General features: G+C 34.2%; 1 protein-coding gene across 2 annotated transcripts in view; it reads right to left on the bottom strand.

Moving 5' to 3' along the window:
* Nucleotides 1–877: 877 nt before the first annotated feature.
* The window catches only part of SLC16A7 (solute carrier family 16 member 7), a 182,118-nt gene continuing 159,153 nt past the window's right edge, over nt 878–23,842 (bottom strand). For both annotated transcript variants that reach the window (XM_088025263.1, XM_028110818.2), the window contains 3 exons: nt 16,545–16,688; nt 12,689–13,507; nt 878–8,557 (listed from right to left, as the gene is read on the bottom strand). In XM_088025263.1, the coding sequence (XP_087881389.1) occupies nt 8,289–8,557; nt 12,689–13,507; nt 16,545–16,688 (1,232 nt within the window). In that variant the 3' untranslated portion in view covers nt 878–8,288. The remainder of the gene's footprint in view (nt 8,558–12,688; nt 13,508–16,544; nt 16,689–23,842) is intronic.

Genomic DNA, 23,842 nt, shown 5'->3' with positions numbered 1-23,842 from the left:
TTTACTGGCATTTAAATTATTTCATACCATATTGATTTTTTGAAAAATGAAATATGTACAGCCATGATTTAGGTCATGTAAAAATAACTGACTGGATCATCTTAGGTGTCAAGAAAATCTACCCTTTCTCTTCATTTCCCTATCATAGTTGATAGACCAGGTGACAGTAGGATCATTTGTTCAGTGGTCCTTAAAGTGCCTGGAGAACAAACAAATCAACTACATTTTTTTCACTTAAAAAATCATAAAAATGCAGCCCAAGATACAACTTATATTTAAAAAAAATAATTCTACAGATTAACCCTTAAAAAATTATTGCAAAAGTTAGCTAGGTTGGCCATTGCCAAGCAATGTCTTATATCTGTCTTCTTAGCAACATGTCGTTATGTATAACTTTTATCCCAATAATCTTACTTTTAATATTTGCCCAAACTTACCAATGGGATAACAAAGAAATATTTGATGAAGCATATAAGTAGTAAATATTTTCAGAAATTCCTCAGAAATAGGGAATAATTCATTCTAGGGAACACTAATCAATATAGTAGTTTAAAATATTCAGAGGGAAGTGCTTTTAAATAAGAAGCTTCAAATCAAATGTAAATTTTAGCAAATACCTCTTACTGTCCCATCTTCAACATAGGAATTTCTATACCTGACTCATATCTAAGTAATTTTGTGATCTCATTTTTATCATATTACCAAAAGGGGCCTTCTATTGATTGACGTACTCACTGATGCTACTGAGGCTTGCCCTGTCAAAAAGACAAGACAAACTGAGTATATATGGATGTCAGTTTGGCTGAATCTAACCAAAAACTTCACTAACTACAAGTGAATCATAGGCCCTGTTCATGAAAGATTTTACTGTGACACATCAGTTTATCAAAACTTTTATTAAAGTATGTTCTTAGGGTAAATATCCTTGATGAATTAAGCAAACAAATACCGAGTACAGATTTTTACACTTTTACAGAGCAAATTCCTAATAGCAACCATTCTCCCCTTCACTAGGCATCTTTTATTTAAAAGTGATTTTTTTTTTTCTGAAATAGAATCAAAACAGAAAACCTGAAAAAAATATCTATCTAGATAAGATGGGGACAGAGGAAGATGGTATTACAAAGATAAAAGAAACTATATAGAATTGCCAGACACCTGTGGTCAGGTTTTATGTTAACTACATAGAATGACCATCTAATAAAGCAAGAATTTTTGAGATAGGTCTTACCCTAATAATTTTATTAACTCATCCTCAGATTCTTGGATCAAGAAATATTGTTGGAACATTCTCCTCAAAGTTATACAAGGATGATAATTTCTTGCATACAACTTAATAATTTAACAAACTTGCATCACATGTTCTGTGCTCTGGAATTAAATTTTTAGGAAACAAGTGAATGATGCTTCTAAACTAAAATAGGAACATAAAGAAGGGAGGAATTAATGGAATGTTGACACACAATTCTATAAACATTATTGGCAAGTAATTTTAATGACTTAGATATTGCTATAACAACATATATTGTACAAAATCAATCATCCCACCAATTATTATGTTCAGTTTACTCAGAATTATCTACTGTGGGGATCATTAAATAACCCTTCAAATTAAATTTACAAACATGATTTTGCAAAATATGACTCAGGAGAAATACACTCATTTTGGAAATAAAGGATTTATCAAGCAAGGTTAGAGTAAGTGTTTCCAGGTAAATATGTATTCAATCTATAAAGATTACCATTAAAATAGGATGGCTTATGCAGTTCAATGGGGAAAAAGGTGGGTCAGGAGTCAAAAGACTTGGGTTCTACTTCCTACCCTGAATTTACTCAAAAGATAGATATATGTTTAGGCAAAGCCCTTAACCTGTTCTAGTCTTATTCTGTAAAAATGTGCATTTCTAACAAATCTAATTTAGAGGGTTGAGAAGATGAAATGAATTAAATATATTTTTGATACATAAATATATCAAAACAAAATACAATATAAATCAAAATACAATTACATCTAATGCTTAGAAAATAAACACTCTAAAGATTTATTTATTTGAGAGAGAGAGAGAGAAAGCACGAGCAGGGGGAGGAGCTGAGGGAGAGGGAGAGAGAACCTCAAGCAGACTCCCCGCTGAACATGGAGCCCAACTCGGGGCTCAATCTCACGACCCTGAGATCATGACCTGAGCTGAAACCAAGAGTCAGACAACCAACTGAACCACCCAGGCACCCCCAAAATAAACACTTTAGTTCACATGTCTTTTCTCACTAAACCCAGAAATCTTCATACTTTAGTTACAAATAGAAAGCATGTGGTAGAAAAATAAAGTCCTTTAAATAGTATATCCAAAATTTGTACTCTACTCTAATGAACAAGCTATATAAACTAGGTCTAACTTCAAAATCTTTTTTAGATGCATATGAAAGTAAAATAACAACCAACCCAGAATAAAGCTTAGAGGAATATGTTTCAAAATTCACCCTGAAATCCATATAAGAATTCCGATCTTTTGTTCATCTGAACAGAACTTTTTACCAACTTATGCCTTGATAGAATATTGAGTAGCAGTGTTTTCATACAGAGCTTCTTTAGCTTATTTTGCCATATTTTAATTTTAAACAAAAAAAGCTTGTTTTGCTATATGAAGAAAAAATATTTGCTGAAAGAGTAATCACCTACTGAAATACTCCTGAATGTTACTCACACTATTAACAAGTACATAAGGAGACTGAAAAACATGACATTCATGCACACAGGGGAAGCATAACTAAACCCGCCAAAGAAACAAGAATTCTGTATTAAAAATGCCCAGAATTGATGAAAAATGCTTAAGAACCTGGCCTAGACATTGTGAAAAACAATGAAAAGAAAATATTTAAAAAAAAATAAGTATGAGAAAAAAAGGTGAGAAGGTAAGGTAGCTCAGGATTGGGATGGGAGAAATAATTCAGTCTAAAAAATTCCCATATGCTCTGTTAACACCAAAAATTCTGTTTGCAATATTACCTTTTCTCTTAACACAGAGACCTAAAAGTATGATTCTCAGTACTATAACAATGCTTTCATGAACTGTTCATAAGTGAAATAAAGCGAAGAAAAGGCAGTGTGGGGCAAGACTAACATAAACCAGATTGCAGGATCTTGTAGGAGTTAAAAATTCGTGTACAAATAACTGATAGCAAGGAAGAGAAAATAAGAACTACAAAAAATGATGTGAGCTCAGCAAATTGTTCATGTTTTAATTATCAACAAAGATAATTTCTGATTTTGATTATACAAGCATTATAATTACTGATAATTGAGCCTCTCAGCTTTTAAGTGGATGCACATGGATGTGCAAAAATCAAAGCCTAAAAAACAAAGTGAGTTGAATAAAGATTCTAATTCCAATTTATATCTAATAATTTTGATGCTGCTTCGTACTATGAAGTGTTGTGTTACCAAGAAATCTACTTGGTAAGATGTATCCAGGATCTCGTTGCATTGAAAGAGCATATAGGATATGTAATGGAGCTGTGCTGTCCTGGTAAGCTTTGTTTCTCAAAGTCGTGAGGCCCTTTAAGAACACTAGAAACATCCAGGATAGTTAGTACCAAGGACAAGAAGATTGATTTTTCTAGATTCCTAAAAATCATAATCATTTATATATTTATCATGCACAAGGAAGACATATTAACAAAATGTCTTCTAGATTATGAGCACCTTCCTTATCCAGGATACCTCAAGCCTCCAGCACAGGAGTTCCTTCACTTGTGAAGTTGAGAAATCATGGCCAAGAGTACATACTGTTGATTCCAGAAGACAGCCATTCCTTCAAATCACAACTAAATAAGACTAGATGCAGCACGTGTGACTTTGTGAAAGATGTAAGACACTAGAAGTACACCATCTAAAATAATGTTAAGGAGAACACTTTTCTATGGAAGTCAAAAGTCATAGAGGGAAAGGGCAAAAGCAAGGACACTTGTTCTGTCTATAGACAAATGGACAGAGAGGACAACGGCAGTTACAGATGTTCAAGGAAGCCTGAAAAATGATTTAGAATGTAGGGGTAGTTGCATTAAATGATGAAAATAAATATATACTATATAGATGAACCAAATCATTTATATCTTATAAATTTTTAAGTTTCTTTGGTAGCTTGGATGATCCTATAAATGGGAATACCTGTAATTCTGAATCTAATGTTTTGTATGAAGTACTTTTTGAGTCATAATAAGTAGCAACCAATATGGGAATTACTTATTCATAAAGAAAATAACATTTTTCTTCTAAATCCAACCTCAGGGAAAATATATTATCCGAGTCATAAAAATATGTCATTATTTTTGTGCAGAAAGTCATATTAAAACAATTATGGCTATTATACAATCATTACCACTATTTGGGATAATATGCATTGGCTAGAAAAGCAGGCAACTTGAAATTATATATTCGGTTTATAGCAAAGTCTCTAATGAACGCTAAATAAATCAGAATACAAATTGCAGTTAAACCTAATTGGTTTACTGTAAATTTTTTGTATCTATATTTTATCTACCTTTGCTTCTATAGATTCTATTGAAGGCAGCATGCTAGTGAACACCCCAGGGGCTCTTTCTGCTTTTAGATAAATCTGAGTTTTGGTTCTGGTTCTGTCACTTACTACTTTCACTTAGGATAATTAGCTGAATTTTGTGTGTCTGATTTTGTTTTGTTTCTCTCATCTGTTATGTCAGGTCAATAACCTCTACTTACAATTTGGTTTGAATATTAAAAGGTATTATGTAGGCAAAATATTAGTTCTATTAAATGGAGCCTAATGATCATGATTTTTAATTTTGTTTTATTACAAGTGTGTAACATTATACATATGAGAGGGCTTTTTTTTAAAAAAAGGTACTTTAGATGGAAAATAATTTTCAATTAACTGATTAAGGATTTCTCCACATTTATAATATCAATATAAAAACTTACATTTACATCATACATCTTTTTTCAGTATCCTCAATTGTCATGTGCAGGCAGAAAGGGAGGAATAAAAATAATCGAGATTTTTAAAGTGCACACTCAAATATGTCAAACTTATTTTACTTATTTTCTAGTGTCCAGGGGTGGGGCATGAGATAAGACAGTTGGAACTTGATATTAAAGAAGTGAAACTCATGTGAATTTATACTGAGAAAACGTCATGTCTTCCAATGTGAAGCACACTAGAGCCTGACCCAGTGCCTCTTAAATGTGTGTTGACTGGACCCTCCCAAAAAAAGCATTGGGAAAGAGGGTAGGGATAGGTCAGGACAAGTCTATACCCAATATTGTATTCTTAAATTAGTGAAGGCATATTTAAGGTTAAATTGTGAAAAATAGGAGCTGCTAGTTTCACAAGTAGAAAAATACTTAAAGTAGCCAGTGATCATGAATTATTTTAGTGCCCTGGTTGATAACCTCCCTTCTTTACCATTCCCCAGTGGGGGAATGGACTAAAAGAATTTTATTGGTGTACTCTGATTTTGCTTCATGACATCACTGATCACTGCAGACACAGAGGCCAACTATACCGCTTCCTCTAGACTATGTGAATGTTCTGAGCTGATATTCTCTTCTCGTTCTTTGAAAGATTCTCTTAAAGCAACAAATATTCTCACAAGTTCAAGGGAGTGGAGAGTGTGAATGACTAGAAGATTATTTTACCCTGGAATGATTCTCAATCCTGTATGTGAGTCTCTGTCACTGTTTCAAGTGTGTTCTAAATTAATTTTCAACATTTAATATAGGAATTACAATGTGTGCATATGTGTAACTTTGGGTAGAGCTGTTGCGAGGCATGGCTATATACATATCATGTGCTTTGAATGTGCAATTTTACTTCCCTTTTTTTTAACATTCTAATATACAGTGTTAGAAATTTCTAACAAGTTAATGAAGATGACCAAAAACCAACAGAACAAATACGAATTGGTTTTGAACTGACAAAAACCTCATTAGTAAGTAAATAAACCTCCTTCCATGGAGGAAGGCACTGGAATGCACCCACCAGCTTGTCTCTACCAGCAGGTGACAAGAAGAACTAAAGCCGTGGGCCCAAAACCCCACTATCATTACTTTGCTGTTTATTTCCCCCTGGGATCTGATATGTATATTAATTTAAATATGTACCCTCAGAGAATTGAAGACGTTTTTGGAAATGTTTAAGATTGGAGAGCTGCTACACAATTTATGATGTTGCATTTCTTATGAGTCAGAGCTGAATACAAAAGGACTAATAATATGAAAGTAGCTCATTCAAGACTCAAGACTGGGCAAAACTAAATTAAAACAGCCATACACTGCCACATTTTGCCTAATATATTACCTATGGTATTGGCACAAGTTGCTTTATTTCATACTTAAAAAATACAAATTCCTCTTCATCTGCAAACAAAATGAATGCTAAATGAAATATGGGACTTCTTATAGCTTCCTAAATATGAGCCACATGCTTAACCAGTGCATAAATTTTACAAATCAAATCTTTAATGTTAACTATTACAAAAGCTTGGTGTCCAGGTGCAATCTTATAGGAAATAAGACAGCATCTGCCTCCACTGCTATTAAAAAAAAAATGAACAGCAAATTCCTTTTGACATCTTAAGAGTAACATCACTTCAATAATCAAGGACTAAATGTTTTTCATTAATCATACTCTTAATTTAAACTTCAGATTTACTGATGTAAATACTTACAACTTTAGCCATAAGGCACAGATTCTTTCTTGTTTAAAAGTACTGTATTACTCTAAATGGTATTTATAGTTCTGAGTGCACAGTAACTATCATATGCCTGAATATTCAAAGCTGATTCAGATTCTCAGATGTTTTAACATCGTTATGAAAATGAGAAACTGCTAAATTAAACTGGCCAGCAATGTTGCAGGCCTCTTGCTATCGTGTGATTAACTATGCCTACCCTTCCCAAGTGTGTATACAGAATTAATGTGCAGTCTCCAGTTCTAGAAACCTTTCCTAACAGTCTCCAGTCTCCCTGTTATGTTCCCAGGCAGGAGGAAGTCTCACCAGGAGGGGGTGGGATTGAGGTGCTGCCATTCCCCACAGCGTGAGGCATTTCAGCGGCTGGGGGAAAGGCCTGTTTGGATTTCTGAGTTTTGCTTTTGCATTTTAGGGAGGGGCAAGAAATGACAGAACTGAGAGGGCTCAGTATAAGCACCTCTCCCTCTTAGTCAGCTTTACTCAGATCACTCATAACAGTAATCTTCTGATCACTGTTATGTGTTGGGAAAAATTAGAATTCAGCTTATTTGTCAGCCTGTCAACCACGATTCCAGTAAATTCCATTTTGAAGTCTCAGTATGACAGTGAGTCTAGACTGAGTTCTGATTAAAATAAATCCCTGGTTATTACTTTCTGGATTAGTAACGAAAATCCTTATAAAATCAATGAACGTAGCTCATTGTGAGGAGTCAGGCTTTTAATTTGATTTACATATTAAGTAAGAATTCTGAAAATTATTTGAGGGTTCTATTCTCTAGCACCAGGTACTAATGACCGTCCTCAAAGAAATCACGTGCATGGATTAATCAAATCTAATAGTGCTCAGAAATAATGGTTTAAAATGGAGGGGTTTTTTTTTTTCAAATTTATTTTATACATGCATTTTTTTTACGCAGTTAGTTGCATTTTTAAATTAAGATCATTCTCATTTTCACCCATGTTCTTATCTTTAAAATTCACATTGTAAAGTAGTATGCAGATATAACACATTTCTTCATTCTCTATGGATTTATTTTTAAAGTTAAAAAAAGTGATATTCTTTTTGAACTTACTTGTCTTTTGTTCACTGGGACTCTGTGCACATGTGTACATATAGGTGTGTGTGTGTGTGTGCATGTGCACACCAGAAGAAAATTCATTTTCCTTCAATTCTACTTAACACTAAAAAATGATATTTGGACAGGGTATTCTTATAGGATTAAACATAACGCCTTCTAACTACTTAAACCAGTGGTTTGGGATTCAGATCTCTATAACCAAGACTGGAAGTCACTGGAAGACTTTAAAATTATTTTAACCATGACAACCAGAGTCATGTATGGAAATAAACCCATTGCATGGATTCTTTATAGGCATAATCTCAAAACTGGACTATCCAAACAAGTGTTAAAAAACAAACTTATAAAAATTTGCCATTGAGGAAAATCTCATCTCCATCCTTCGTTATGCCTCCTCATTTCAAGTAAAAACTTCCCCAATATTTTGAAAAAAACATACTCCTAAGAAAGTCATAAACACTGAAATCAGAGATGTGATTCTTGTTAAATATTAGTTTCTCTTTCTGAGGAATTATTCTCTGTTCTTGTACTTTTGATGTTAACATCATGATGGTTAGATTTGTTCAAGGGTTCAGACTCTCTGGACTCAGGTGTATGAAGTTTCTTCTTCCTTTCTTCCTCCTCCTTTTCCTTTGCAAGCAATCTGTAGTTTATAGCGTTGCCGATCAGCAGCCACACACTTGATAGGAACACAATAGCCCCACAGGCTATATACATGTATTTATACTGTCCAGTTTGATCCACCAATTTCCCTAAGAGACAGAGAACATCTTTTAAGACAGCATAATAAAACAGCCCTAAAATGATAACATTTTCCAATAAATTCTTCTACAAAGTATGTACCCATTTCTTATTTAAGTTAATATTGAATGAGTTTTTAACAAGAAATATTCTAGATTATGAATTCTCTGTATGCATAAAAAAGGCATATATGCATACACAGCATTATATTACCAGTATATTAAATTTATTAAAGATTATTCCCCTCAATAAAAATGTACAACCAAGACAAAATAGGTATGTACCTGTTTGTGTGTATATTCATAAATACATGTATGTGTGAAGCATGTTTTTTGTATCTATGTGTATATAAACAGATATATTTATTAACTTTTATACATTGAGACTGCTTCATCCTTTCCATGCTTCTTTTCAATAAAAAGGAAAAAAATTACATTTTTTAGGAAAGACCCAAAGGCTTATTTACTCAATGCTTTTTCTATGCCTATCACTAGGCTAAACACTTTTTTTTTAAGATTTTTAATTTATTTATTTGAGAGAGAGAGCAAGAGAGAAAGCATGAGTAGGAGAAAGGGGCAGAGGGAGAGGGAGAAGCAGACTCCCTGCTGAGTAGGAAACTCAATATGGGGCTCAATCCTAGGACCCTGGGATCCTGACCTGAGCTGAAGGCTGAGGCTTAACCAACTGAGCTACCCAGGTGCCCTTAGGCTAAACACTATTAAATGAGGTAATATCTTATTTAATCCTTACAAAATCACTATGAAGTAATTTGATCATAGTTACATAGCCAGTGAATGGCAGAATCTGGAATCTAACCAAGGTCTATCTGAATCACAGATTCTTTTCTTTTCTTTTTTTTTAAAGATTTTATTTACTTAACAGAGAGAGACATGGCGAGAGAGGGAACACAAGCAGGGGGAATAGGAGAGGGAGAAGCAGGCTTCCCGTGGAGCAGGGAGCCCGATGTGGGGCCCGATCCCAGGACCCGGGGATCATGACCTGACCCGAAGGCAGACACTTAATGACTGAGCCACCCAGGTGCCCCTGATTCTCAGATTCTTTTTTTATTTATTATTATTACGTTATGTTAATCACCATAATTACATCATTAGTTTTTGATGTAGTGTTCCATGATTCATTGTTTGTGCATAACACCTAGTGCTCCACGCAGAACGTGCCCTCTTTAATACCCATCACCAGGCGAACCCATCCCCCCACCCCCCTCCCCTCTAGAACCCTCCGTTTGTTTCTCAGAGTCCATCGTCTCTCATGGTTCATCTCCCCCTCCGATTTCCCCCATTTCACTGAATCTCAGATTCTTAACTATTCTTCAAAAGAGCTTCACCATACCTCTTGGTTAAGAGTCATATCATAACTTTTTGGGCTAATCACAATTTTTTAGTTTATCCATATCTAAATTATTAAGGCCACACTAATCAGGAAGAAAGTATTTATTACATTTTATTATTTAGACATTTAAAAACTAGCCTGATATCATATAACCTGAAGATTTATTGACCCCCCTTTTTTTTTAGAGAGTGAGTGAGTGAGTGAGAGTGAGCCCTGGTGGGGGGATGGGCAGAGGGAGAGGGAGAGAGGGAATCTTAAACAGGCTCTACGCCCAGCGTGGAGCCCAATGTGGGGCTTGGTCTCACAACCCTGAGATCATGATCTGAGCCGAAACCAAGAGTTGGACGGTCAACCAACTGAGCCAGCCAGGTACTCTGGTTCATTCACTTTTAAAAATATTTCAGTTTATACTTAATTTTGCCTCTTGCTTATGCAGGCACCTAATTTTTAACAATGATGGTGTATGCAAATCCATATTATTTATTATATGCATATTTGAGGTGATTCTGACATAGGCCTGTTTCTTTAATCAGAATCTCATTCATTCTGGCTAGAATCTAGTTAGTGGCTCAGTATTAAATTCAGCTACTTGTGAAACTGCCTATTTGAACAAAGTTCTCTGTTTTAATCAGTTAAATGGTGGAATAGGCTTATTTGAGTGTGCCATATACACACACATAACAAAAATGCATAATTTAAATTTCTATTCTAGCTTTAGTCAAATATTTTTATTCATACAATGATTGTTACACCACTAAATACATAAACATTAGGTCTATGGCCCCATCAGAGTTACTATCACTTTGGGCTGCCATATCAACATACTTTCTAAATGTCTAGGGAATTTTTTAGCATCATCAAGAAGCCAGGTATGATTTCCAGAACTAAAGCTTCAGCTCTTGTGAGTGCAGCAGTGAAAGTGTGAACTGAAAAAAATAAAACTAAAAATGGTACCGTATCTTCCACTGCTCTGCTAACAAGAGTAGCAGCCCCAGCAACGGTGTGAGAAGTAACTACAATGGTACTCATTTACCGAGTGCCTACCATGTGCCGGACACCATTCTATCAGTGATCAGATGCTACAGAGAAGAAGCCAGTCCAAAAGTCAAGGAGGATCAGGGATAGCAGGAGACAGAAACAGGATGAAAAAAAAAAATGGACTTATTATGGCTACAGCCTGAGAGCTTCAACAAGGAGCCCCAAACTGATTCCTGCCTTTGCCACTACTGGTGCAATGGTTTGGCAATATTAACACAAGAAGCACTCAAGAGCACTGAAACCTATATAAATTTTATTAATACAGGTTCTCAGCACAGGTAGGAATAGTCAAATCAGATTCCTTCATTTTCATCCTTAGAGCCTGCCCACTATGTCTGTTGACCTGACTTAATTTTTTTTCTAATCCCACCATCACTGGTGAAATACAATTTTCTCTGTTGATACTAAAAATTTTGCTGCTAATGAATCGGCTTCTAAAACACATTTGGTAAAACTCATTCTGTAGGAAAAGATAGGTCAGTTGTAGTTGTCTTATGCAACAAAATCAATTAGCTGATAAATAAGACTGGCTTTCGTTCTTCTTGAAAATTGTTTTGGTGCCATAGTATATCCAATATTAAAAGATACACCACCCAAAACATCTGTGCTAGATACACAAGGACAGCCCTGGTAGATAGAAAAATTCAATAACTATGCCATTCCTGACCAAGTGAAAAAGCAAGGCAAATGTCAATGATACCTAAAGATCAACAAATTAAATACAAATTTTCCCAATTCAAAGTGATTTCTTGATGTATGGAATTGCTGAATCACCATATTGTACACCTAAAATGAATGTAACACTCTCTGTTAACTATACTGCAATTTTAAAAAGTGATACCTTGATGTCATGTAGGGAAACAGTTTAAAAACTGGAGAAATTTACGTTTAGCCTGGCAGTTACTGTAACCACTAGGGGTCAGGCCAAGAGCCTAAGTGAATACCTAAGTTTAGGAAAAGACTGGCCCGCATAACGTTTTTGATATTTATAACATTAAAGTCTAAGACTGAACAAAGTCTTAACTTGAAAAATGCACTTATACATGTGTCGTAGTCTCCTTACTGTAATTTAGCACAGATACTTTCATAGGCATCATTGAAAATATTTCAGATCTTAAAATCTATAGGTAATCATTATAATTTGGAAATGTGGAATATATCTGTTCAAAATGAGTTTCTTTTCCTTACTGAATTTCATATACATATATATGGGTATATATGTACATATATATGGGTATAAATATATACATATATTTCTGTCGGCAATATTATAAAAGTATGTTATCCTTAGGCATGCAACATATTAATATAACCAATGTACTCCAATAAAAAAAATAGATCCTGACCTTTAGTAGCATTATTTTAAACTTTTGACTCATTTTAATATAAGCAGAAGAGAAATTTGTTCATCAATGATAAAATGAAGAAAAAGTGGAATTTTATTATTATGACACATTTTTTAGAAGCATAAAACAATGGATATGGGTAAAAACCTGAAAATTATGTTACTAATTATCAGTCTAGCTTAATTTCTTAAGTTCATAGGTCCTGGCTCTGAAGGAAATTTAGGTCTAAAATCAACTATTTATGAAATTTAAAAATACATACATAATAAAACCTAAAATTAACACACCCACAGTCTTTCAGGCTATTAGTATTTATTATTACAAGCCACAACATACACTACAAAGAATGTCCTGGCTAGTTGATATTCATTTATGCTTTTTGCTTTTCTGGATGAGAATTATTCTTACCAGCAAGAGGAGGACCAAGAAGAACGGGGCAACACTCCACCACTGTGACAAGTCCTACAGCGCTGGAAAACCTTTGAGGGCCAACCAGGTCCATGAGAGTTTCAAAGAGGACACTGCTAACACTCCCAAATCCAAGACCAAAAAATATAGCATATAACACCAGGCTTGTGTAGTCCTCTGCCAGTGGGCACAAGAGATGGCACACTCCATTGAACATGACTGCAAAACTGAAGAAGTACTGGATTCGGGGGCGGATAAGTTTGGAGTTTGCAATGAGTCCTCCAGCAGGTCTAGCAAACATATCAACAAAAGCCATAATAGACAGCAAGAAAGCTGCAGAATATTCATCAATTCCTTTGTCCTTAGCATATGGAGCCAAGAATATAATGGGGGCAAAAAACCCTAGAAACATAATGACATTTCCAGATAAATATATCAGAAATCCCCTATGCTTAAAAAGGGAGAAATCTAAATACGTATTGACTTTCTCCCATGCTGATTTCTTCTTATGGCTTTTCTTCACACCTGAATCATCCACTCTTATGCCAATCTTATTTTTAGACGTATTGGTAACTTGTTTGGGTTCAACAGGTCTCATGAGGGACCCAGCCACACACGCATTCAACAGGATACCTCCCAAAATCAAGAAGCTTCCTTTCCAGCCGAAAGTATTAAAAAGGTACTGATTGAAAGGAGCCAATGTGCTTAAGAAAACAGGACTTCCCGCCATGGCAAGGCCATTAGCCATGGGTCGTTTCTTATAGAAGTATTTGCCAATGATCGTTAGGGCTGGTTGCAGGTTGAAGGCTAGACCTAAACCTAAAAAGAACAGAACAAAGGGAACAAAAACACAAACACATTATGTCACTCACAAAAGGAATTACTCCTTAAAATGTACATTCAAGTGGGGAAGGCAGAACTAAAAGTGGCAAAAGCAGGTAATAATTTTTGATAATTTTAAATATCATGGAATTGTGCATAAACAGAGGTTCTCACAACTGGACACTTGATATGTATGACAGTTTCATATTCCTTTCATGTGAAAGCAGAAAAATGAAATCAAGAACATCTACTGATGTTTCCATAATCACAGAACTGGATGAAATTATTAGTTCTTAGTTATAATCACTTAATACCACAGATAAATTAATCCTCTCTATTTACATAAACATATTTACATGCATTATATTTATATACGCATATATAGAATAGATTCCTCCTTTGTGGGCAAGAGTGCATTTAAATGGGAACACTGTTTTTAAGAGTGGAACAGAGTGAACAGATTAAAAACGTTGCTGTTTATGAAAATCTTAGGTCTCTCCAGAGATATTTCTTTCAGAACTGTGCAAATAATAAACGAGTAATAAATTAATGCCATTAATGTCAGGCTCTACATCTTTCACATTCCATAGTTCATGAATATAGATGCACATGTGTGTTGACTAAAAAATAAAACTTTTGCTTTAAACATTTTATTTCAGAGATTAAAACTCATTCTTTATATGACTCAAAGGTTCCTACTATTCCTACTGATTCCAAGGGAATCCCTTGGCAGTGCTGAGTATCACTTTTGAGAGATGAATTATTTCTTATAGCTTGCCAAAGTATTATTTAGCAATAGTAATGATTAAGTTTGCTTATAAAGCACATAAAATTGATTTAGATAAGGTACCTCTCTTTCCCCTTTAGCCTAGGCATTATTCTGTATTAGTTTAGGGGTTATAGAAGTAAGAAGTCTGCATTTACCAATTTATGTAAATTGAGACAGTACTGCCAAGTGGTTAAGTATTTAGACTCAGGGACAACTCAGTTCTCAGTACAAATACTTATTGCAAACCTTTGATACTAATATTTTCTATGAGTAGGAGGGTCCCTAAAAGCTGACACAAAGGAACCAAGAACATGCTTTGGAGAGTAACACGGTAGTATGCTCTCTCATACTATCACAGCCCACACCTGTGAGACATGCAGAATAAGTGTAATTTATAAATAAGAAAACTGTCAGCCTATGCTCAGTGGCTTGTAAATGGAAGAATCCAAATTAAAACCCAGGAATTTTGTTTTGAAGGTCAAATTTCTTTACCTAATGCCACCCTCCCCTAACCCCTAGCCCCATTCGGTCGCCTAGAATTTTGCCTTCGGGTGTTAATCCAATTTCTCCTTAGGAGACGGTGGCCATCTATTTCTTATTCTGACAGGGTAAAATGAACATGAGATTTGAAATCCAAAGATCTGAATTTGCCTCGACTATTTACCTATGTACAGCGTTGGACATAACACTTAGACTTCCTGAGTTCTAATCCCCTCAACAACAACAAAAGAGGGTTTTGCCAAAGTCAAGTAAGTTCTAGAACTGTAAAATGTTATATAATGACATATGATGATAATTATATGCTAGTATTTATTTAAAAGTAACAAAATTCTGGGTACTCTGTGAAGTACTATGTATTCATTTTTTACATGAATCATTCCAATGATTCCCAAAGTAAAGAGCTTATCATTTTCCCCATTTTAAAGACAAAGAACTGAGATATAAGGAGGCTAATTTACACATGACCAGCTAATATGTGCTAAATTAGGTTTAAAAATTAGACTGTCTACCAAAAAGTACTGGCTGATAATGCCTTAAGATAAATCTCTCATGGTATATTTAATGGTTGACTCTAGAAGCACCAAAGCCTTCAAGACTCAGGAATTGAAGTTAGAATAACATATAATGCTGTTGAAATTTGTGGTACAGTAATAACAAAATCATCTTTTCCATAATGCATTTAATTGTGGGCCCACCTGACTTCTATGGTCAAATATATAGTATTTCTGCACAAAGAAAGGACATTCTCTGCACTATGAAAATTCCTAGATACAAGATTCTCATTCAGAATGTCAAATGGTATTTTACCACATCAAAAAGGAAGACAGTCATGGAAAGGTTGTAAAGAGAAAGATTTTAACATCATTATTACTCTAGGCTTTAATACATCTTATTTTTTTTCATCAAATGATACAAAGTTCAAGGTTAGATTGATCTAAAATTACTTTCAAAAGAATATATTTACCGTTTTTCTGTGAGCGTAAGGAAATGATTCAGTTTATATATTAAAATCTAATTTTTCTTAAAATTTTGAGTGTAGATTTGTTTAATGCAGTTTATTGTTGACATTAATAAAAACAGTGTTTTCCAAATGTACCTATTTAGGTAGGTTTGAGTCAACAGACATTACGTATGAGGAACAACTGTAACAGAATGACAGTATGACATTTAAAACCATGTGTTTAGTGGCATATGTGCCTTACAGAGCTTTTAAACAATTAGAATCTTTTGTAAGGAAAAGAAGGGACGCCAATACAGAGCCCTACCACTAACCAGAACACAGACAAAAAGAATTCTGTTAGAGCTAAATCAATGCATGCAGAAAATATCACTGGTATCATTTTTAACCTATAATGAATGATAAGTCAGATACTCTAAAAAGTAATAAGTAATAAAAATAACTTTAAAAAAAATGAAGCTATTTATATGCCAGGAAGTCTGTGTCCATAATATCATCTTAACTGGCTGATGAATAAAGGGTGAAATGGTAAAACTACATCAAAACTGTTTTCTTTTTGACACTGATATCACAGCACCTAATGTATCTGATAACTTGTTTTTTCCATTTCTTGAAATAAGTTTGATTGGCTATTCCAAGCTAGTATTTCAGTGTACTAGATGAAAATACTTTAAGATAGCATCTGATATAAAAAGTAAACTCAAAGAAAACAATACGAATTGTTCTGTTGTTTATGCTTCTTACAGAGCTTTGCAAACAATGGAAGTGTTAAGAAGAGAATAAGCAGAAAACAAAACTTGACTTACCACAAATGAATCCCATCGTGAGGTAAAGCTCTATTACGTTGGTACTAAAAGAGGCTGTGACCATTCCCAAACAGCATAATAAACCTCCTACCATCACCACTGGTCGGCTACCATATTTATTCACCAGAACACTACTTATGGGACCTGAGATAGAGAGGAAATTAAAAAATGTTCAGTTGCTGGGTCATTTACTTATTTTTAACAGTTGTTAATTTTGAAAGCACATTTTAATGACCAAAGAAAAATATTAGTTCACATAGACTATAATGAAGACTTTTCAATACTTCCTAATCACTTTGATTGGTTATCTTTAACCATACATATGACAGCACATAAAATCATAAATTAGAAGTGTTTAACATATAGTTTATGACCATAATCATTCAACTTTTGATGGGAAGGTTTTCGAAAGGACATAGCTATACTAGCCAAATATTTAATAAATGCAAGCAAATTTATGTAACAATCTAGAGATTATAAAAATGACTTGTCTGTGTAATAATTTTATTTCCTAGAACAATATATGTGCACATACACACATAGATCCTCTTAATTAGAGCTTAAATTGTTTTTTTCATTATACCACAGTATGATTTTTAATACCATATTTCCTTGATTCTCAGATACCAACATTTTCATATCTTATTATGTTAGAAATAAAGATGTCTCACACTTGAGGTCTCTTAACAACCCCTGTTCATCAGGTGATAGTCATAGATAGCAATGTAGTGATCACTGCTTATGCTTGCTTGAATTTGGTTGTTATTTCTGTCGCTTGGTTGGACAATGGCAATTCCTCATACCTCAATCAAACCATTTAAGGGCCATTTGAAGAAGGAATATGAATATGAATCCTGATTATTGTCTAAAAAATCTTCTGTTAACACATTCTGATAATGTCAAGAAAGTACCAGCATCAAAACTTACTGAATGGGTAGAGCAGCTTAGATGAAATTACCAGAGAAAAAAATGGTGGATCTCTCTATTAAGATATGCTGTCTCACGGGCACACAGAACAGCCTTATGTGTGAAACATGAACACTGAGAACTCGGACTCAAAAACTAATTTAGGAGAGCCAGATACTGAATGAGAAGAGGTTTTAGGAATGCTTTACTCATTTTATTTAATGTACATTTCCCAATGTATGTGTGTGTGTGTGTGTGTGTGTGTGTGTGTACATATAAAATATGCAAGAGTGATTAAAATGATTAAAATCATCTGTTTAACTATGTCTAAAAAAGCTCTTTTGGTAGTTATAAAATAAAAGTTCTAAATATTAATAAAGTGTTGTGTTTTATTTTAATCACAGCATTTTTGTTTTTTAGTGGTGCATCATAAAATAATGGTGCAACTTAACAACTGAGGTCATCTTAGATTCAGTGAAAGTCCATACTATTTTATGAGACCTGTCAATATGTAAATAGTTTAATTTGACACTTCCTCCTTAACTTAAAATTATATTTCATCTAAAACAAGGGCCATTGCTTTGAAGGAAAAATATTACATTAGGTCAGAATTCTCAGTCCAATATTTAGCCTAGAAAAAAATTAAATGATTTTTAGTTAATACTATAACTTAAAAATTTGCTAAGTGCAATTGTACTGCATTTGAGAATTTCTACATGGATAGTATTTAAAATACATTGAGATTCATTTGTCAATACAGCTTTATTCTTTCACACAACTATAGTTATTATTTTTATTCCTTAAATATAAGTTTGAAATAAAAACTTCATGGCCTAATATTACTCCACAATATCTTTTTAGGGAAAACATACTGGTAAAAAGACATAATTTGACAAAAAGAACTCAAAAATAGAATACCACTTTTGCATTTAATACCCCCCACAAAAAAACTAAAAAGGGCCATATGAAAGACAGCTCTATAAAAACAACAGAGTTGGGGGTGAAAAATCAATGAAAATTGTACAAGATAATGTGAAAAGAATAGATTTCTGTCCTAATATGGTATAAACTCATATGATTTAGGAAATTAGCATTTTCATTAAAAAGCACATAGCTAAATTCAAATGGCCTTTGTGAGAAATGAATTGATTAGCCTTGGTTAATTATTGAACTTAGGTGTGGGTTCCTTTTCTTAGAATTATTTAACCAGTTCACTTTACTTCAATTCAATTTAACTCAAATCAGTTCAATGCACTATTTCTTGAGCTTCTAGTATAAAACCAGTTGATACACGCCAAGTATAAAATAATAAAAACACAACTATAATCATCAACCCATTATAATACAGAGGGAGAAAATATGTTATTTTAAGAACTGTGATGGATGCTTTGAAAATACTAGACTATCAGAATTTATCAATTACTTGGACTAAATTTTCTCAGTACCATTGACATTATAAATACCATTTTCTACGTGATGCCTGGATAACTCACAAATGTACTAATTACTAAATTTTATAAATGCGTTTGCCTAAATGGTGTAAATTTAAATTTGAACACAGGTGATGAATCACAACTTAATTTGCAATGTGTGGCAAATAATTATATCTATAGTTCAGAATAACCACATCAAGGCTTTTTTTTCCATGACCGTGATTAAGAGTGGCCACTAAAGAAAACATTTAGAGGTGTTGATTTTTTTTTTTTTTTAAGAGACTGATAATTTCTACTGTGGTATCAGTCAAGATGCAATGAGAGTTCTAATTTTAACAAATGATTTTACTTTAAATAATACACTTTAAGTGATGATCTATAAGATAATCTATAAGGCATGTATTTACATAACTCATCTATAATCTTTTTTCTAGTAAAAAAAAGATATACTTTTGAAGTTGATTTGTTTAGAAATAATCAAAGCTCCTGGTAAGGAGTATAAGCATTTATAAATGCTTATAAAATGTCATATAGAATATTTCTAGTTTGTAATAGTTGTAGGTCTAACTGAAATTATGATACAGAACAAAATATAGTTATTTTGTAAAGAATCTTTAAATGCTTAACATTAGCTTGAGGAGGCATCTAACACTAGATATATAACACAATGCTATTCAACACCTCTCTCTCTCCAACCTATAAGCAGCTTGATTTATTGTATTAACAAGAAAGATGGAGTTTCAAGAAAAGAAATTCTCATCACATGTGATTTTTGTTAAACATGAGCTAGCCTCACAGGTGTCCCTTGTTGATGAATCTTAGGCCTAATTATATTCTGAGGTCATTTATTCTTTTATCTATTAATTCAATCAGGATGGAAGCTTTTACTCAGCATATGTTTTTCAAGGAATCATGATGTTTAATCATTAGTTAAGTCAAAAAACAAAATTCTCTACCTGCTGAGAGTTACATCTGAGCCCATGTCCAAATAGAGCAAAGGTCTACTGTTCATCCAAATACTTCGTTCTATTTGTTTGTCGAGCAGTTAAAAAAAAATGATGTGCAAGAATAACATTGTCTTATTTCCAAAAACGTTCACGGAAGTATCAGACTATATCTAAACCAGAATGATCTACCTACTGATTTCTTCTACTGAGCTTTGCAAAAATCTCAGAATTTTTAGTGTCCAGTTTAATAGTCACTTTCACGCTAGCTGTGAAGCTGTAAAGGAGGACTTTGTCAGAGAGCAGGGGAAGGATCACAATGTTGTCACCCACACTTCAGCTTCTTCTTTGTTTTCTGAAAGCTATTTCTGTCTTTTAATGGCTGTGGCTCCAATAACACTTATTCTGTTAAAGAAGCTTATGTGCATTCTTATACATTATAGGGAGTGTTTGCCCATTCTTAGAACTCCTGTTGCACTTATAGTTGGTCACACACACACACACACCCCCCACAACACTTAATCCTCTTTCATTTGTTTGAGTCTTGTTCCTACATCCTATTCTAAGCTCTGGGATGGTAGTTGCCATATATAGTGTTATTATTCTATTATTATTCATTAATTTATTGAGTTATTACTCTTTGCAGGCAGTGTGCTAAGAACTGTGCATGCATTATTGCATATGATTTTCATGGCAACCTGATAATTATAGCAATGTAACGGTTGATAAAACTGAGACATGCAAAGTGTTGATAACTTGTTCAAGATCACAACAATATAAGTGGTAGAATGTGGATAGGAGCCCAGGGTCATCTGATTATAAAACTTGTACTTTTCACTACTGTGCAGAAAAGAATTAACATATCAGGTATGAGGCTTCCATCCTCAGAAAGGCCTGCTTGCAAGGCTGGCTCTTGGCTGGCACCTGGGAACTTGGAGTTTCAGAAGTGTTTCCACCATTCCCTAACTGATAAGAGTGGCTCACTGTGCCTTAACCATTTCACAAACAATGTGGTTTATGCTGAACATCTGCCTTCCTTCCCAGAGTGTGGACTTTGAGGCATGCCAAGACAGAGAATGCCTATATGACCATCAACCCAACAGAAACCTTAAGCAATGAGTCTCTAATGAGCTTCCTGATAGACAACACTTCAGCTACGTTGTCACAACTAGTTGCTGGATTAACTCTATCCTTTGTGATTCCATTCGGAGTGGACTCTTGGAACTTTGCATCTGGTTTCTCCTGTACTTTGACCCATGTGCTTTTTCCATTCCTGATATTGTTTTGCATTCTTTCATTGTAATAAATCATAGTCATGAAAAAGACATTGTTGAGTCCTGTGAATCTTCCTAGTGAATCATGAAACCTGAAAGCGGTCTTGAAATATCTCTTCTAATTTCGAGTTTTGCATATAGTTATAAGCAAGTGATTTTTTTTGTTAAATATTTTAAAAATGTATGACCAACAATATATATGAACTGGTCTATTCCTTTGCATACTATTATTCTGTTCTGTAAACAAGAACTTATAGTGCTTGTTTTTCTTTTGTATATGGCATGAATACATGACAAATGCTGTGAGAAAATTTGGAGAATATGTTATGTAATAAACATTTCATAAAATATATTTGATCAATCTAAAAACATGAACTGGAATTGACTATCAATTTGAGGTATATAAAAATTTTATGCATAGCATAAACACTAACAGAAGAAATGATAAACTTCTATAATTTATTTTTCTTTTGCTTTATTTCAAATTTGTATACGTGGTATCCTGTCAAATCAAATGATAAAAAGCACTAGTGCAGGACTGGGAAAAAGTTGTTTGCAATTACAGAAATATATCTGTGTTTACTACTGTAGTATTTTTCTCCCTGACAGGGGCTTTCAAAATTTGAAAGATTTTTCAAAGATTATTTGAATTAAAAAACCGTTGCTATTTTAATTTGGATAGAGGATGGGATCCGCTTCATTAACTTCTTGTTTGCCTAAGGTTTATCCCTGCACTGAAGTTGTATTAAAAATTCACCTGGTGGGCGCCTGGGTGGCTCAGTTGGTTAAGCGACTGCTTTCAGCTCGGGTTGTGATCCCGGGGTCCTAGGATCAAGTCCCGCATCGGGCTCCCCTGCTCTGTGGGGAGCCTGCTTCTCCCTCTGCCTCTGCCTGCCACTCCCCCTGTTTGTACGCTCTCTCTCTCTGTCAAATAAATAAATAAAATCTTTTAAAAAAAAATACACCTGGTTTCTCTCTCCATGTGATCTCTTTTCATTTAAGGTCAGTGAAAAACATGAGGGGAGAATCCCTCATAATTAGGAAGCAGCTATTACATTTGCCTTTCTTTACAAAGGATGGAGATATAAATGTTATCCAGGTAAATCATCTTCAGTTAGCATGTTGCTCAATGATGATTGTGCCAGTTTGATATACTAGAGCTCATCCAGCGTTTATAAGAGATGAATCTTTATAGCAGATACTCATAGTTTATTCACTCAGCATTCAACTAGTATTTCAGATTTTAAGTAAATAAAGGTTTTTAATGAATGGTTTGAGTAGTTGTAGAAATCAAGAAAGGGGTTGGTTAATATGCTAGGTATACCTGCACAGAAAGGACAGAGGGGACTGGAGGGTGACATGGTCTTAAACTCATCTTTGCATTTGTTGTTCCATTTGAAATATTCTCCCCTTTATATATAAATGGCTTATTTTTCTCATACTCAGGTCTCTGCCGATATATCAGCTTCTCAGAGAGACTTCTCACCATTCCAATAGATAAATCTACCAAACCTTAATACGGTACTAAATGCTATTTTAAAATACACCTAAACATCAATAGCTCATTTTCCACACCTTCTATATTAAACATTTTTCTTTCTTCATGTATCTCAATACCTGTCTGTCATTGGTGGGGTTGTGAGAAAAGTTCTGTAGTTTTACTTTAATGAGAAGATGGTTATTTTTATGTTCCCTCATCTTTTCCTCTCTCTACATAAACTTCTGCATTTCTGTATTAATTTGACCACAGATTGTTCCAAACTGGCAACATCACAGCTGTTTAAAGGGATGCTCATTCTGTTTGTATGGGGGCAGGGGGGGAGTAAACAAATTGACATCTTATCAAAATCCTTTACTACAAATCAAAGGGTTTAAAAGTGGGCATTCTGTGCCCATGGACAGAAATGCCAAACAACTTCGTTGGTGTTTATAGGTTACATTATTCCCAACCAGGAAAGACATTTTTATTTCTTTAAGGCTGGCACAATGGCCACATAAAACAAAAGACCAAAAAACCAAAAAAACATTTCTCTAGGACTTGGCACATTTCTAAACTCTTCACATATACAATCACATGTAATCTTTATAATCTCTCTAAAAGTTGGCAGTATTTCTTCATTCCCATTTTAATACGTAAGAAAACTGACATGCAAATAACAGCTTGTAAGGATTGCTCAAGCACTCTGCTATGACTGCCTGGGCTAGAGCACGCCTCGCACTCCTGTGAAGTGTCATTTTTCCTGGGAGAGGTGACTGCATCTCTTTTACATGTATGATGCGCATTTCTTCAAAATAAAAATTTATATTTAATTTACGTTATGCAATATTTATACTTTATATTGCCTGCTCTTTAGAATAATTTTTAAGAAGGCAGAAAAAATAAGACTATATTGCAGAAATTGTTGGTTCCCTCCCCAAGAGCCATGCCCTCTTCCTTCTTCCTAAATGAATCCTGATTTTATTTTATACTTAATCACTTCTGCGACACCCCAGGCCTAACTTTTGGGAGTGAATCATAAGTACTGTAAGCCAATCATGATAAGACATGAGCATTTTGGGGCAATTTATATAGGGTAAAATTTTCTGGAGGCTTCTGGGAAAGGATGCCCTTATAAAGCAATAAAATGCCTCTGTATGTTGTCAAGAGAATGTGATGTCTTGAGGTGCCATAGTCATCTTTCTACTATGAAGGGTGCTTGAAGATAAGGCAGATATTTAAGTCATTGATTAGATCAAAGAGA

This window comes from Eumetopias jubatus, unplaced genomic scaffold, assembly GCF_037043125.1.
Source record: "Eumetopias jubatus isolate StellerSeaLion01/CBP00866 unplaced genomic scaffold, mEumJub1_p1.0 scaffold_8, whole genome shotgun sequence".
Classification (NCBI taxonomy): domain Eukaryota; kingdom Metazoa; phylum Chordata; class Mammalia; order Carnivora; family Otariidae; genus Eumetopias; species Eumetopias jubatus.
This window is presented reverse-complemented; position numbering and strand designations above follow the sequence as displayed.